The 17,975-nt window shown below is 42.5% G+C and overlaps 1 protein-coding gene across 2 annotated transcripts in view; it reads right to left on the reverse strand.

Moving 5' to 3' along the window:
* Positions 1-777: 777 nt before the first annotated feature.
* The window catches only part of LOC132383159 (guanylate-binding protein 1-like), a 33,203-nt gene continuing 16,005 nt past the window's right edge, over positions 778-17,975 (reverse strand). For both annotated transcript variants that reach the window (XM_059954030.1, XM_059954029.1), the window contains 7 exons: positions 15,273-15,382; positions 12,689-12,876; positions 11,814-12,059; positions 9,897-10,177; positions 9,192-9,404; positions 7,913-8,015; positions 778-2,379 (listed from right to left, as the gene is read on the reverse strand). In XM_059954030.1, the coding sequence (XP_059810013.1) occupies positions 2,030-2,379; positions 7,913-8,015; positions 9,192-9,404; positions 9,897-10,177; positions 11,814-12,059; positions 12,689-12,876; positions 15,273-15,382 (1,491 nt within the window). In that variant the 3' untranslated portion in view covers positions 778-2,029. The remainder of the gene's footprint in view (positions 2,380-7,912; positions 8,016-9,191; positions 9,405-9,896; positions 10,178-11,813; positions 12,060-12,688; positions 12,877-15,272; positions 15,383-17,975) is intronic.

A 17,975-nucleotide genomic window follows, 5' to 3' on the forward strand; every position in this document is an offset into this window, starting at 1 on the left:
ACTCTGGCTGCTCTAGGGAGCGGATTCCAGACTGAGTCTGGAATGTTGTCATTTGCTCTGATTGGTGTGTGTGTGTGTGTGTGTGTGTGTGTGTGTGTGTGTGTGTGTGTGTGTGTGTGTGTGTGTGTGTGTGTGTGTGTGTGTGTGTGTGTGTGTGTGTGTGTGTGTGTGTGTGTGTGTGTGTACACATGTATAACTGAAATATGTATATGACAGAAATGTGTGTCGTTGCTATTAATAAGGAGAAGTTGCTTGAGAAGCTGAAAGATCTGTAGGTGCATCAGTCACCTGGACCAGATGGATGGCAGCTCAGTGTTCTGAAAGAGGTAGCTGAACAGATTGTGGAGATATTTGTAATGATCCGATGACTAGTGGTGTTCTGCATGGGTTGATGTTGGGACTGCTTCTTTTCAAGTTATATGTCAATGATTTGGATGACGGAATTGCTGGTTTTGTGGTCAAGTTGGCATAAAATACAAAGATAAGTGAAGGGATGGTTGAAATGAGGAAAGAAGGGAGTTTGCAGAAAGACTTAGATGAGAGAAATGGACAAAGTATTAGCAGATGGAATATAGTGCTGGGAAGTTTATGGTCATGCATTTCGGTTTGTTTCATGGTTATCTTGAGAATAAGAATCTCAGGGTTCCATACTGCATACATACTTTGCTAATAAATGAAGCTTTGAACCAATAATCTCTAATCTTGCCGACAAAGATATGGCCACCACATTCTTCTACTCCCAGAATGTCTTAAAAGCAACAGAGAATAATTTTCTGCTTCACACCAAACCTTTATTAAAGTTTCATAGATTTACCAGTATATACAAACTGCTGGTATTTGAATCCACACTTCCATTTGGTGGGATGAGGATCTAATATCTATCCACACGTATATATCCTGATTCTTATTATTGCAGTTACATTGATTTGGCTCACTGGAAAGATAATTGGTTTGTTCAACTGGAAAGATAATTGGTTTGTTCATAAATTTATATTGTGGTTAAATGTAGCATCTATGTTACTTAACAAATCTATTAGCTAAAACTATTCACTCAACTTATAAAAGGCAATAACCTGCTGGAGGAACTGTGGATCAAGCAGCATCTTGGGTCAAGTCCCTGTGCTGAGGACATCTCTATCAATTCTAATACTTGAGCTTGACCCAGTATCAACAATTCCTTTACCTCCACCCCCACCAACAGATGCTGCCTGACCCACTGAAGATTCCTCCATCTTCCTGTTTGTTGTTCTAGATTCCAGCACCTGCAGTCTCACGTCTCTCTGCTGAAAGTACATCTGTTCCTGCACTTAAGCTTCCAATTGTTCATTGCTGGTGGTCAGTTTTATTGCCTGGATAATTAGTGTGATCCAGTAATCACACTAATCGTGGATTGATGGTGGGAATGTAGCAGCCAGAGGGAGATGACAAGTTCCCCAACAGGCTCTGGGAGGAAACTCTGCTGGTGAGAGAGGGATCCACAGAACACAGAGCAGAGTGGAGGAAGGCCACATTATCAACACAGGGTCAGCTGACCACTGACCCAGAATGCTAAACCAGCAGATAAAGAGGGTGTGGAGCTGACATTCTGTGGCAGTGAGAGTTTGATGAATTGCCCAAGGATAAACACACCCCCTTAAAATTACAGACCTGATATTTCAGGTAATTGTGGTGCAGTGTAGACAGGTATATGAGAGGATTAGAGAAACACATACTCTATGGATAAGAACTGGAGACGTACAGTACTTGTATAATTAGCTACCAAAAAGCTGGCAGAGTCTAGAACCTTGATGTGGGAATGCATAAAATGAACCTCAGGAGATACTTTGGTAGCAGTAGCTCCAGAGTCCAACAACTGTTGAATGTCCATGACCCTACTTGGTGGGGGAGAGTGTCCAGGAGGAGAGGTAGTGTGTGAGATGGGGGTGGGAAGTGGCATAAGAATGGGCCTAAGAAGAAGAAAAATGATTAGCCATGCTTAAAAATTGGAGCAGACTCAATGGGCCAAAGAGCCTAAATCTGCTCCAATTTCTTACGGTCTTCCCGAAAAGCATTTCAGGAATGGAAAAAGTTTTATGAAATACTGTATGAAATTTTTGAAACTCCATTTTGTTGTCTCTTCATGTTTTTTCTTCAGGTACTCGTATATCTTCTGAGCACATTCTGCATCCTCCATCCTACCCTCGACTCTGTATTTCTCCATCTCTCTTTTCATATGCTCCATGGCTTCCTCCAGCTCCTCCACGCTGTACTTTTTACCCTCCTCAAACTTTTTCCCGATCTGCTCAATGATCTCCTTTGCCCTGCGTTCCTCAGCCGCCTTCCTCTCCTGCTCCATCTTCTCCATCTCTTCTTTGATCCTTGAGAGTTCCTTTTCCAAAGCTGACAAAAGGGGCAGAGGATGAATTGGTTAGTCCATGAAGAGAGTGGTGAAGGGGTCACATCTCGAGGTGTGTGAGAGACAAGATATTGACAGGGAGCTTCACTCACTGTCCAATCTAAGACAACACACATAAATGCTGGAGGAACTCAGCAGGTCAGGCAGCACCTCTGGATGCTAGACAGTGTTGATGACAAATGAATAGACAGTCAATGTTTCACCAGAGTCCCTATTTCAGGACTGAGATGGAAGATGCTAGAATAAAAAGGGGAGGTGAGGGGAAATATGCGAGCTGAAAAATGATGGGTGAAGCTAGTTGGGTGGGAAAGGTCAAGGGCTGGAGAGGACACAATCTGATAAGAGAGGAGAGCAGACTATAGGAGAAAGGGAAGGAGGAGGGGACTCAGGGGGTAGTAATAGGCAGGTGAGAAGAAGTAAATGGCTGGGGGGGGGAAATAGAGGGAGAAGTGTTGGGAACTTGTTTACCAGAAGGAGAAATTGATACTCATGCCATCATGTTGGAGGATTCCTGGACAGAATATAAGCTATTGGTCCTCCTCCCTGAGGGTGATCTCTTCTTGGCACAAGGGGAAGCCATGGACCAACATGTCGGAGTGGGAATCAGAATTAAAATGTTTGGCTACCGGTAAGTCCCACTTGTGGCAGATGGTGTGGAGGTGCTCGAAAAACTGTCTCCCAATTTACAACGGGTCTCACCAATGTAGAGGATGCTGCATCGGGAACAACAGACACAATAGACAACCCCATCAGATTTGCAGCTGAAGTATTGTCTCAACTGGAAGGAGTGACTGGGGCTCTGAATGGAGATGATGGAGGAGGCATATTGGCAGGTGAGCACTTCGGTTGCTTGCTGGGATAAGTGCCAGGAGGGTGATTATTTGGGCGGGGGTGTGGTTGAATGGCTAAAGGAATCACAGAGGGAGCAATCTCTGCAGAAAGCAGAGTGTGGGTGGGAAAGATATATTTACTGGTAGGACCCCTTTGGAGATGATGGAAGGTGTGGAGAATGATGTGTTTGGGGATCATGAGGTAGTAGGTAACGACAAGTCGAATTTAGCACTATGAAGGCTGTGAGAAGATGGGGTAAGTGCAGATGTTAGGGAAATGGAAGAGAGGAGTGTGAGGTCAGTATCAAAATTGGAGGGTGGGAAATCCCATTCTTTAAAGATGGGCATCACTGTTAAACCTGTTTTTTTAAAAAAAGTAATCTTTTAGATATTTCTCAGATTATTCTTTACAAATATATATGCAAAGGACAACAACTTCTCCTTCCCTATTAAAGTGCTAGTTTTTAAACTGCCAGTACATGGTCCCTGACCACATGTGTGATAGAATGAACTCTGCCCACAACAGGTGGTGGTCCTAACACAGCACCAGGTGTACTGGAGAATGGTGTGGACACACCTCATGAGCTGTGCCATTTCTAAGCTAGAAGTCAGTAGCCAGTGGCGTCTTTTTGCAGGACTAGGATGAGAGGAATCATTGCACAGAACACACAGCAGTCCATTTTCTCACAGTCAATGGAGACCAGCTCACACCCCAACCACACAAGTACCTGCCCCCTTCCAGGGAGAAGCCACTTATAGATGACACATGCAATCCTCTCTCTGTAGCGAGTCTCCTAGAGCCACCAGCTTGTTCCATCTCCAACGCTATCCTAACCAAAGGATCAGTGGTGGAGGAATCCTCAGACACCTCAGGGGAATCTGAGCCTGTTGGTAACCATAGGGAGGGACCCTCTCCACATCAGGTGTCAGACTGAAGGATGGCTTCATTGTTCCTGGCTCTGGAAGTCCATCCAACTACAAGATCATTATCCTTTCCCATTATCCCGGATGAGCAAAAGATAGCATGTTCCCTTGTAGGTTCAGTAACACACTGTTTCAGAAAGCTATCACAGATGCATTCTCAGTAGTCTTTCTCAAGATTGCCACGGGGAACCCTGCACTACCTGCCCTTTCCCCTCCAGAACAGGTATACCGATTTGGATACTGTTGAGGGGGATGGCTTACCTGGGACAAGCTTTGGCAGCCGGATCTCTGGCACTGAGTCTGCTTCTGCAGTGCAGAAGGGAGGGAGGAAGAAGAGGAGAGCGGTAGTGATAGGGGACTCCATAGTCAGGGATACAGACAGGAGTTTCTGTGGTCATGACAGAGACTCCCGGATGGTTTGTTGCCTCCCGGGTGCAGGGTCAGGGCGGTCTCTGATTGCGTGCACAGCATTCTGAAGTGGGAGGGTGATCAGCCAGATGTCGTGGTACACATCGGTACCAATGACATAAGTAGAAAGAGTCAGGAGGTTCTGAAGAGTGAGTACAGAGAGCTTGGTAGGAAGTTGAAAGACAGGACCTCGAGGGTAGTAATCTCTGGATTGCTGCCTGTGCCACGTGCCAGTGAGGGTAAGAGTAGGATGCTCTGGCAGAAGAACACGTGGCTGAGAAACTGGTGTAGGGGGCAGGATTTCAGATTTCTAGATCATTGGGACCTCTTTCGGGGCAGATGGGACTTGTACAAGAGAGACGGGTTACACCTGAACTAGAAGGGGACAAATATACTTGCAGGGAGGATTGCTAGTGTTATTGGGGAGGGTTTAAACTAGATTTGCAGGGGGATGGGAACCAGAGTGCCAGAGTAGATAGTGGAACGGGGGTAAAAATAAATGATGTTAGTAGTTCATGCAAAGTCGTAAATAGTAAGGTTGTGTGTGGTGGTAACAATCTTCTGAGGTGTGTATGTTTTAATGTGAGGAGTATTGTGGGAAAGGCAGATGAGCTGAGGGCCTGGATTGACACATGGAATATATGTATATATATATATATATATATAACACACATCATAGCCATTACTGCAACTCGGCTACAGGAGGGGCAGGACTGGCAGCTCAATGTTCCAGGGTTCTGATGTTTCAGACGTAATAGAGGCAGAGGGATGAAGGGTGGGGGGGGGGGGGGGGGCGGGTGCTAGTCAGGGAAAATATTAGAGCAGTGCTTCAGCAGGAAAGATTAGAGGGCTTGTCTACCGAGGCTATATGAGTGGAGTGAGAAGCAGGAAAGGTATGACCACATTAATAGGGTTGTATTGACCACCCAATAGTCAGCAAGAATTGTAGGAGCAAATCTGCAGAGAGATAACAGACAACTGCAGGAAACAGAAAGTTGTGATTGTAGGGGATTTTAATTTTCCACACATTGACTGGGACTCCCATACTGTTAAAGGTCTAGATGGGTTAGAGTTTGTGAAATGCGTTCAGGAAAGTTTTCTAAATCAATATGTAGATGTACCAACCAGGGAAGATGCAATATTAGATCTCCTATTAGGAGGTGAGTTAGGACAGGTGACAGAAGTGCGTGTAGGGGAACACTGGTTCCAGATATCATAACACCATTAATTTCAACTTGATCATGGATAAAGGTAGATCTGATTCTCGGGTTGAAGTTCTAAAAGCGTAGATTGGAACAGTTGCTTGCTGTCTTGAGGCAAGTCAGAGTAGATAAATCCCCAGGACCTGACAGGGTATTCCCTCAGACCTTGAGGGAGACTAGTGTTGAAATTGCAGGGGCTCTGGTAGAAATATTTAAAATGTCGATACCCACGTGTCAGGTGCCGGAGGATTGGAGGATAGCTCATTGTTTAAAAAAGGCTCAAAAAGAAAGCCGGGAAATTATAGGCCAGTAAGTTTGACATCAGTAGTAGGTAAATTATTGGAAGGCATACTAAGAGGTAGGATAGACAGGGACTTATTAGAAACAGTCAGCATGGCTTTGTGCGTGGTAGGTCATGTTTAACTAATCTATTAGACTTTTTCGAGGAAGTTACCAGGAAAGTGGATGAAGGGAGGACAGTGGATGTTGTATACATGGACTTCAGTAAGGCCTTTGACAAGGTCCTGCATGTGAGGTTAGTTAGGAGGATTCTGCCGCTAGGTATACATGGAGAGGGAGTACATTGGATTAGACATTGGCTCAAAGGGGAAAGCCAGAGAGTGTTAGTGGAGGATTGCTACTCTGAGTGGAGGCCTGTGACTAGTGGTGTGCCACAGGGATCAGTGCTGGGTCCATTGTTATTTGTCATCTATATCAGTGATCTGGATGATAATGTGGCAAATTGGGTCAGCAAATTTGCTGATGATACAAAGATTGGAGGTGTAGCGGACAGTGGGGAAGGTTTTCAAAGCTTGCAGAGGGATTTGGACCAGTTGGAGGAATGGGCAGAAAAATGGCAGTTGGAGTTTAATGAGGACAAGTGTGAGGCATTGCACTTCGGAAGGTCAAACCAAGGTAGAACATACAAGGTAAATGGTAGGACACTGAGGGGTGCAGTAGAACAGAGGGATCTGGGAGTACAGATACATATTTCCCTAAAAGTGGCATCACAAGTAGGTAGGGTTGTAAAGAGAGCTTTTGGTACATTGGCCTTTATATATCAAAGTATTGAGTATAAGAGTTGGAATGTAATGGTGAGGTTGTATAAGACATTGGTGAGACTGAATTTGGAGTATTGTGTGCAGTTTTGGTCACCTAATTACAGGAAGGATATTAATAAGGTTGAAAGAGTGCAGAGAAGGTTTACAAGGATGTTGCTGGGACTTGAGAAACTGAGTTACAGAGAAAGGTTGAATAGGTTAGGACTTTATTCCCTGGAGCATAGGAGAATGAGGGGTGATTTGATAGACGTGTATAAAATTATGATGGGTATCGATAGAGTGAATGCAAGCAAGCTTTTTCCACTGAGGCCAGGGGAGAAAAAAAACCAGAGGTCATGGGTTAAGGGTGAAGGGGGAAAAGTTTAAAGGGAACATTGGGGGGGGGGCTTCTTCACACAGAGAGTGGTGAGAGTGTGGAATGAGCTGCCAGATGAAGTGGTGAGTGTGGGCTCACTTTTGACATTTAAGAAAAACTTGGACAGGTACATGGATGAGAGGGGTTTGGAGGGATATGGTCCAGGTGCAGGTCAGTGGGACTAGGCAAAAAAAAAAATGGTTTGGCACAGCCAAGAAGGGCCAAAAGGCCTGTTTCTGTGCTGTAATGTTCTATGGCTCTATGGTTCTATGGCAGCATTACAGTATAGGGCAATGACCTTTAATATATACATTTCAAACATAAATGACCAGTGAACAATAAAGGATTAATGAGTTAGTATTTATGCTCGAATTTCAATTACATCACATGCTAAGGCCTTCTGTTGTCTCTGCATCTATAACTCTTCAATAAGGATTACCCACTCCTCACTGATGACCCGTACTCCTGCCTCAAATTTACCTACTCCTCTTGGGCATGCCATTCTGGCCTTGCATTTATGTTCTTCGCGAGACCCAACACCAAGCTCTTCTTCATATGAAGATGTCCAAGAACATAAGCACATCCCTCCCTGATCTCACTATGTTTCTGGTGAACAATGAGGTGAAATACTCAGCAGAAATGTCTCACATTTTAAGTTTTCAGACATGAAGAATTAATTTTAAATCTGCAGATGCTCCTTGACCTGAATATTTTGAGCATTTTGTTTATTTTCTTACCAGAGACACGCCTTTGTTCCTCTGTCAGCTTGTTGTCCATCTCCTGTACCTGGTCTAGACGAGACTTTTCCTCTTCCAGGAAACTGTTGAGGACAGCCCACCCCTACAGAGAAGAGAAGATACAATCATCCATATCCAACTCTCTTCCATGACACCAATCCACAAGAGTCCAGAGACAGGCTCTCATCATCAAATGTCTAGTGCTGGGGATTGATATGCAATAAGGGAACTCAACTTACCAATCTACAGGAAATTGGTAAAATTGCAACTGAAAACTATGTGCAATTTATATTGTGGCCTGGATGAAGGCAGAATTTATTTCCTAAATGACACAAGGATAAGTTGCAAGACCGACACATAGCAGTGGCAAAGAGTAGAGAGATATTTTCTGTGAATGAACAAGGATCAGGCAAATCAAGCACAATGTGGGATAATGCAAAATACCATTGTGGCAGAAAGACAAATAGAAGCATATTATCCAAATGGGAAAGTTTATGAAGTTCTGAGATGTAGAGGGATCTGGGTTTCGTAGTACAAGATTTGCAAAATGTTTATGTGCCAGTAAGAGGGAGAGATAGAGCGTGTAACAAAAGTGGAAGGGAAATACTTTAGTTACAGATATATCAGGTTTTGGTGAGATTACATCTGGAGTATGGACAGTATAGGTCTCCTTTAACACTAACACTTCAGTGATGGGCTCCTGGACTGATACCTGGAAGGACATATTACCTTATTAGAGTAGGTAGGACAGATTGGGACTATTCACTTCTGTGGGAAAACACAGAATCAGCAAATGGACTGGATGGTCATGAATTGCAAAGCTGAGTTAGATAAACAGGTAGCTTGATCAATGGAGATATGAAAATAATTTTTTTCCCCTCAATGCAGGATTGGCTCTTGGAACTCTCTCCACTGAAGCACAGTTAAGATTTTTTAAGGGAGAGATTGGATGGCTTTGAAAACCAGTGATGAAAGAATTCTCCCATACTCTGCTCCATTACTGACTCTCCACTCACTGAATCTCCTCCCACAGCCCCAAAGGCACTACCCCCATCACTGACAAATCCTACCACCGAATCTCCTCCACCAGCCACTATAACTGGTTTCCTGATTACAGACTCAATCTACCCAGTTAATCCCATTCCAGATATTACAGAGACTGGATTCACTTTTGTTGGCTGAATGGAAAGAGGCAGAGAGAGGAGTGTTCTGAATTCATGTAAGTCAGAGGAAGGAAAAGCTATGAGAATTGAAAACTAAATGCCTTGCCATAACACACCTCGATCTGGTTCTTGGTCTTTTCTTCATACTCCTTTATGGAATTATCAAGATCCTTCTTCAGCTCCTGGTAACCACCAGATTTCTGATAATGTCCAGATGTCAGGTTTTCCTTAATTGATTCCATTACTTCTTCAAGTTGTGCCTGACAGTGGTCTTGAGACTTTTCCTTGATCTTGGTCATGAGAGACATGTAAGAGGATCTCATTGTCTCCTAGAAGTGAGGGAAAAAAGTACAATAAATGAGGAAACCAAGTATTGTACACTGTCCAGTGTCTCTCAGTGCTTCTCTATAAGGGGAAGATCTGCACAATAACTTTATTTCTGAGTTGCTCTCTCTCAGGGAGAGATCTGTACATTGACCAGTATCTCTCTGTCCATCTCTCTCAGTGGGAGATCTGTACACTAACTATATCTCTGATTCGTTCTCTCTCACGGAGAGATCTGTACACTGACTGTGTCTTGGAGTTGCTCTCTCTCAGGGAGAAATTTGTACTCTGACAAGGAGTGATCTGTATACAAACCAGTGTCTCTGTGCCCCTCTAAGTCATGGAGTAACCTGCACTATCCAGTGTCTCTCAGTCCCTCACTTTCAGGATGATATATCTTTTCTCTCTATTTCTCAGTCTATGTCTGTATGGGTTGGGTCCAGGGACAGGTGTTCAGAGATGAGACAGTTGGTAGTCACTGAACATTAGCAGCTCACCTCCAGCTGCTGGATGTATTTGTCAATGTTGTTGTTCATAGACCTTTTGTGGAAGATACTGAGTGCCTCTATGCTCTTCGTACTGTAATTCTCCATGATTCCGCTCATGGTAAGATCATGAGGTTCTGAGATTTTTTTCATTTCATTGTGATAGAATTTCAGGGCTTCATTTACTGCTGCTTGGTTTTCCACCTCCGCTAATTTAGCGACACTGCTCTCCACACATGGTAGGACCCCATCCGACATCATGCTCATGTATGCCTTGGTCAATTCAGCAAATCCTGTGTGGAATGTTTCGAAAAGTCAGTGCCTGAGGATCTGATCACACCCTCAATTCCCACTCTCCACATCACAACATATTCTTATTCACTTTCAATGGAATCACACCTCCTCCAATTCTCTCTCATCATTCATACACTCAATCCCACTCAGTCTATGCTTCCAACCCTTCCTATTCAAGACCACAGTTGATATTCCCAGTGGGACCCCACACCTTCCCATTCATTCGCAGTGATTTCATGCATTTATTTCTACCCTCTATACTCATGCTGGTATTCCACACCATCCCACTCATTCCCATCTACCTATTCACATTAAGTTCCATTGTACTCACAACAAATGGGATCCAAACTTCTTCCCATAAATGTCCATTGTACTCACTTCCAATGTGATCCCAACCCTTTCCCTTTCACTTCCACTTAACACAATTCCAATGGTCCCTCCCCTTTCCCATTCAATTCCAGTATACAGACTTCCAACTGGATCCCATCACAAACAAGAGAAAATCTGCAAATGCTGGATATCCAAAGAACAGACACAGAATGCTGGAGGAACTTAGCAGGCCAGGCAGCATCTATGGAAAAGGTTGACGTTTAGACTAAAACCCTTCCGTAGGGCTGGAGGGAAAAAAAGCTGCAGAGTAGATTTCAAAGGTGGAGAGGGGAGAGAGAAACACAAGGAGAATGGTCTGGGTAAGCATATGATTAAAGTGTTGGAGAGCAGCAGAGATCACAAAGGGGAGCAGTGAGAGAAGGTTTCACTGAACTCACTTCGAAGTAAAGTTTTAAACTTCTCCAGGGTTGGCACCCTGGAAGAGACTTCGCAGAGTAGTAATCAAATCACAAACAGGAGAAAATCTGCAGATGCTGGGTGCTGCTCCAATTGGATCCAACCTGCTTTTCACTCACGCCTGTTACACAAACATCCAATCGATATTCATGCCATCAGGTTGGAGGCTACCCAGGCAGAATATAAGGTGCTGCTCCTCCAACTTGAACGTGGCCTCATCGTGGCAGTAGACAAGGTCATGAACTGACATGTTGGAATGGCAATGGAAAGAAGAATTGAAGTGGGTGGCCACCAGGAAATACCGCATTTTTGGGCAGACAGAGTGAAGGTGCTCATTCTGATGGAATGAGCGTCGATTTCTTGAACATCTGGTTATTTACCAACCTCATCTTATTCATCATTCTCTATCCTTGTTTCCCACTCATAGATTTTCTTCTTACCTGCCCATCACCTCCCTCTGGTGCTCCTCCCTTTCCCGTCTTCCATTCTCTTCTCTCCTCTCCTATCAGATTCCCCCTTCTCCAACCCTTTATCACTTTCACCAATCAACTTCCCAGCTCCCTTCTTCACCACCTCCTCCAGTTTCACCTATCACCTGCCACCTTATACTTGTTCCTCCCCCCACCCAATCTACTCATTCTGATTTCTCCCCTTACTTTCTAGTCCTGATTAAGAGTCACAGTGTGAAATGATGACAGTTTACTCTTTTCCATAGATGTTGCCTGGCCTGCTGAGCTCCTCCAGCATTTTGTGTGTGTTGCTTTGGATGTCCAGCATCTGCAGATTTTCTCATGCTCGGTTAGTGTGTTATACTGAAGAGAGATGGTGAGGTTTTGCCCGGTTACTCACTCCTGCCCGTGACCAGCTGATCCCCAACAACTTTCTTGACTTTCTTGTGGGTGTAAATGTAATTGATGAGGTTCTGCCGCTCTGTAACAAACTCCCCATCCAGATCCTTGTCCTCCAGTTCCTGGAGCTGCTTGAGTTTCTTCCGGAATGTGGGAGTGGGAAATGCAAAGCAGCAACGTGAGGGAAAATGATTGCGGATACACCTGCGGAGTTCATTATATTCCTTGTCCTGCTCACTGGTCTCACCTGTAAAAAAGAACCAGGAATCAGGCCTGAATAACTTAATGAGTCTGCTCTCCCATTCCCAACAAGGCAACTGTTACCCCCAGGACTGTGGGGAGGAACAGGGGAAGGACAGGAAGGAAATAGAGGGGAGACAGTTTGCAAGGTGTAATGGTGAAGAAAAGGATGTGTGGGAGAGGCATCGTCCATTGTAATTGGGTCATGGGTGACTTGTCATAGACGGGAATGATGTGACATATAGGGTAGTTGAGGATCATGTTCATTGAGAGGGGTGTGTGGGACAGTGGCAATCAGCCAATCGGATGAAACTCTGATGGGAAGGAGCATCATCTGGGTGGGAGTGGTGCATTTATACCATCAAACCAGAGGATGGTGTACTTTGGTATCATTATTGGAAGGAATTGTGACGTAATGTGAATGTGAACAGGGCAGGGGGATGCAGAGTCAGTGGGAATGACAGATGTGAATGGGCCATGGAGACCCTGGAGTGTGTAAGAGGTTCTCAAATGTAAGAGGTTGCCCCTTCCTCCACCACCCTCTCAAACATTGAATTCAACCCTGCTCCCTCCATTCTCTGGCCCCTTTCCAAGTTCTCCCTATCTCCTCAGAGACTGGCATTGCTGCATACTCACTGTCCTTCAGTTTCAGGCTGTGCTCCAGGTACTCATTTGGAGTCACATCTTTTCCATCAATGTGCATATCCAGTGTCAAATCACGGAGCACCCAGACAAATTCAGGGAAGAAGCGGACAAATTCCCAACTGTCACAGTCATCGGGCTGGGCCTTCATCTGGATCCGCTTAGACAGTTCAGTCACAAAACTGGGAGCAACATCAAGGATAAAGGAATAAAAGGTTGGCAGGTAAATGGTGAGGAATGTCAGTCACTGTTCAGATCGACTCCTGAGAGAGAGTTACTGAGAGACACTGGTCAGTGTACAGATCTCCCTCTCAGAGAGAGTGTGTCTAAGAGACGCCAGTCATTGTGGAGATATCTCCCCGAGAAAGAGGGACTCGATGAGTAAAAGGCAAAGCTGCTGCTGTTTGAGAATCCTGGATATCAAGGATTATTGTAAATTTGATCGTGGAAAAAGGTGTCTTGATTCAGAAACAGGCAGCTGGGAGAAAGTGAATCGTTGAACTCATATATAGAATGCCAGAGTAAACTCTGTGTGGAAATTTGGAGGGCAGAACAGAGCATGAGGTGACTTTAGCTGGTAAAATTAAGGAGAATTCTAAGTGACACTACAAATATATGAATGAAAGAAGAGTAACATAGGGAATATAAGGCCTCTGAAAGACCAAGATGGAAATGTGTTTGTGGAACTGCTGGAGATGTGTACTGTTCTCAAGCACTATTTCACTGTCACAGTGGACATTGAAGATGAGTACCAGCAAGCACAGTGGGATCTTGGTCAGCTGGGCTCAGGAATGTGAAATGGAATTCAGACAAGCACATAGAGTTATATTGTGGAAGGACTAATCATTGGAGGACTTCTGCATTGAATGTAAGGGATCTAGATACTTCTACATAACAAAAGCACCTTGAAGTGTTGGATCAAGGTTCCCTTAAAAGGGAGTCACAAGTAGAGAGAACGGGGGTGTGTATAAAGTTTTTAGCATGTTGGACTTCATCAGTTAGTAAACTAAGTTTGAAGTGGGTGGTTACACTATGATTGTACAAAGTGTTAATGTGGTCACACTTGGAGTACTGTGTACAGTTCTTGTCATGCAGTTATAGTAAGGATGTGATTAAACCAGAAAGAGTGCAAAGAAGCATTTTGAAGGATGTGTCTAGGAGTCATGGAACTGTGAGGATAAACACCTTGGCCTTTATTCTTTGGAGCATAGAAGAATGAGGGGTGGTCTCACAGCTGTAATAAAAATGATGAAGGGCATTGATAGGGTCAGTGGTCTTTGTTTGCTAGGTTGTGGAGAAGAAAACTACAGGATATAGTATTACAGTTAGAGTGAAAGGATTAATAAGAACCTGAGATATTGGTTATGTATACATGAAGGATGTTGAGTATATTGAACGAGCTAGCAGAGAAAGTGGGTAAGGCACATACATTAGACACATTTATGAAGTACGTGGACAGGTATGAAGATGATGAGAATTCATAGGAATATGGGAAAGTGCTGGATCAGCTTGAGAATACATTTTAGTCAGTATGGTCAAGCATAGCCAAAGGGATACCTTCCCTGTTGTATAACTCAATGACTCTATGATTGAGAGACAGTGATCAGTGTACAGATATATGCCAAAAGAAAGGGACATAGAAATGTGTGTCTGTGCACAAATATCTGTTCCACAAAAACTGATACCCGAAAAAATATAACCATAACAAGTGGATGCTTGATAATACAGAGAAGAAAATAAAGAGGTGTGAGAAATGTTTTATATTGTACACTACCTACACCACTAATAGGTAGGGCTAACTTAAGCAACCCTTCGTAGTCTACACCGCCGAGTATACTTAGCAACGTCTGCGTGGTTCCTGATGCAGGCGATCAACTGTGGACCTGCTAGGGTGGAGGTCCTCGGTGCTGGTTCAGCTGCTCGGCCTGAAGGTGGGACCCAGGTGAGTGCTCTGCCCAAGAAAGAACTTGCCCACCTATCACCACCTCCCAGTCCAGCTGGTGGGGCAAGGCATCCAATCCGACATTTACATGACCTTAACCTTTTCGTCAGGTGACCTTCAGCAATTGGCCTCTGCCTCCTCAGGGACAATGTATTCTATTAATCTTACAACCAAACAATGTTAAAAAAACATTCTTTAAAGACAAGGTGATTAATTACTTTTACACAAATCAGCACTTTTGGTTTGCTTTTAGACCATTTAATCAGGTAGACCAAGAATCACATTGTTCTACCCTTATCTAATATCAAGGGTCAATTTGCCCAACATGCAGGTAGACCTTCAAAACAGGACAAACCCACAAATTTCTAAATGTTAACCATTGCCTTGCTGTGTCCATTTTTCAGATCCACACATCTCACCCGTACACTTACCAATACAATATCCCACTGAGAGAGACAGGGGCTGAGAAAAACTTGTCAGCATACGATATCTCCCCAAGACAGTAGGATTGAGAGACATCGGTTGCTGTGCAGATGAGAGAGAGAGAGAGAGAGAGAGAGAGAGAGAGAGAGACACTGGTCACTGTACAGATATCACCCTGAAAGAGAAGGACTGGGAGACACCAGTGAAGGATACTGTAGGTCTTGCAGGGATCGCTGGTCGATGTTTCTTTGCCCATTGTAAATGAGGATGCTGCTCAGAAGGATAGCCAGCGAATAGATGAAATTATCATTCTTGCTGTCTCCCTGCACGTACAAAGTTTGTAGGATAGATGAACAGTTAGTGAGAACTCTTGCTCTGAGATCAGTCTAATAAATAACCGTCCCATTTTTGGATATTTCCTGCTCGGTGTTTACAGAGATTGGTCTGTGAGGCTTCCCTCCACAGCATCCTTCCTGTCAATACCACCAGTGGCAGATGTATGGCCAAGGGAAGCCTCGCCCAGTGCTCACCACCACAGTGCTGGGGGATATCACACTGTCGTGGTACCTTAACATCATTTTCATTCGGGAGAATGGGATGGGAATTGTGTGGGTGGGACAGGAAACGGAGTGGGTGATGGTCTTGTATCACATACAGTTCAAATGAAAAAGATGGCAGAATTCTTCCCTGAAGCTCAGCATGTACGTGATTAAAATGTTAACTAGTTAACAAATTAATAAATTTTTACTTCACATCTAGATTGTGGAGAGAATTTAAACATCCCCATTGCCTGTGGTGGGATTTGAACTCTGGTTTGTGGATCATTCCTGTGGGTTACCCATATGGTAATGAAACCAGTGTTCTGTTATTATCCCAAATAAAAGATAGAATAATAGAATCAATCTGATCAAAAAACTTCTTAGTCAAAAAAACAGGAATATTCTGAAATAAATATAAAAATTTTGGTAAAATCATCATTTTAACTACAAATGTATATGAATACGACCAACAAGTGAAAATGTAAGTGGGCTCCATCTACTAAATGAGTACTTCATAGAGTCCACTAAAGGAGGAAAACCAGCTTTATAAAAATCCTTATTTTTTTTGTAATTCTGACACTTAAATATCCAAAAGAATCTGTAACTTTGAAAGGAATATTATCGTATATAGAGACAAATTCATTTAAAGGAAGTAATTCGCTTTTACTAAAATTTATTTTATATCCTGAAAAATCTCCAAATTTGTCAAATAATTTCAGCAAAGCAGGAATAGATTATTCAGGCTTAGATATATATACCAATAAATCATTAGCATAAAGAGAGATCTTATGCATGGTCTCATTCATAAAAATCCCATTTATATTTATAGTTTCACAAAGAGAAATAGCAAGGGGTTCTAATATTAAGTTAAATAACAAAGGACTTAATGACAGCCTTGTCTTGTCCCCGTGATAGCTGAAAAAGGGGAGACCTACAGTTATTGGTGACAATAGTAGCAACAGGAGCTTTATATATAATTTTAATCCAAATATTAAGTTAATACCAAAAGCAAATTTTTCTAAAACATTAAATAAATATTTCCATTCAACTCGATCAAATGCTTTTTCAGCATCCAAAAATATTACACATTGTGGAGTTTTAGAAGAGGGTGAATATATAATGTTAAGTAATCTCCAAACATTTGAAAAAGAATAACGACCCTTTATAAAGCCTGTTTGATCTTTAAAAATGATTTTACCCAAAATACTCTTCAACTGATTGGCCATTATCTTTGAGAGAATCTTAGCATCAACATTCAGTAATGAGATAGGTCTGTATGAGGCACAATCAGTAGGATCTTTATCCTTATTTGAGGATTAAAGTAATAGAAGCTTCATAGAAAGTAGAGGGTAAGTCAATTTTCACAAAAGAATCTTTAAACATCTCCAACATAGATGGAGAAAGCAGTTTTCCAAATTCTTTTATAAAATTCTACAGGATAACCATCAAGTCCCGGGTCTTACCAGATTGCATTGAAAAAATAGCTTTATGGATTTTGGATTCAGTAATTTGGGCATCAAGAGTTTTTGATCCTCAGCAGAAATATTAGGGAAATCAATCTTTCGTAAAAAGGCATTCATTTCAGAAGAATCTACTGAAGACTGAGATTTATAAAGTTCAGTATAAAAATCTTGGAAAATCTTATTGATTTCTTCATATTCCCAGCCAAGGTACCATCCTTTCTACGAATTTTCAAAATTTGCCTTTTGGCTCCAGCCGATTTTAATTGAAATGCAAGTAATTTATTATTTTTATCTCCAAACAAATAAAATAGGCTCTTTAACTTAAGCAGATAACTTTTGATTGGATGAGTTAATAATAGATTATATAGTGATTGAAGTTCCACCCTTTTCAAAAATAAGTCAATATTAGGGGAAACCGCATAGACATTATCTAAATCTTTAATTTGTTTTGAAATTTTATCTAATTCTGCTTTTGTCTGTTTTTTTTTGAGTTTAGCTGAATAAGAAATAATCTAACCACGTAAAAATGCTTTGAATGCATCCCATATAATTAATTTAGACATACCTCCTACATCATTAAAAAGAAAAAAATCTTTTGCCTGGCTTTCAATAAAACTGATAAAATCAGAGTTTTGCAGTAAAGTCTGAGACGTGCCATGGTGGACGGACAAAAATGACATAATCAAATTCAAAGGACAAACTCAAAGGCGTGTGATCAGATATAGCAATAGCGTCATATTCACAGTTTTTAACATTAGGCAAAAGGTGGGGATCAATTATAATATAATCAATCCTCGAATAGTTTTTGTGGACATGCGAAAAGAAAGAATATTCTCTATTATCAGGGTGTAAATGCCTCCATAATTAGATCAACCCAAAATCGATCAAAAAGGAGTTGATAACTTATTATCAGT

Source organism: Hypanus sabinus, chromosome 29 (genome assembly GCF_030144855.1).
Source record: "Hypanus sabinus isolate sHypSab1 chromosome 29, sHypSab1.hap1, whole genome shotgun sequence".
Lineage (NCBI taxonomy): Eukaryota > Metazoa > Chordata > Chondrichthyes > Myliobatiformes > Dasyatidae > Hypanus > Hypanus sabinus.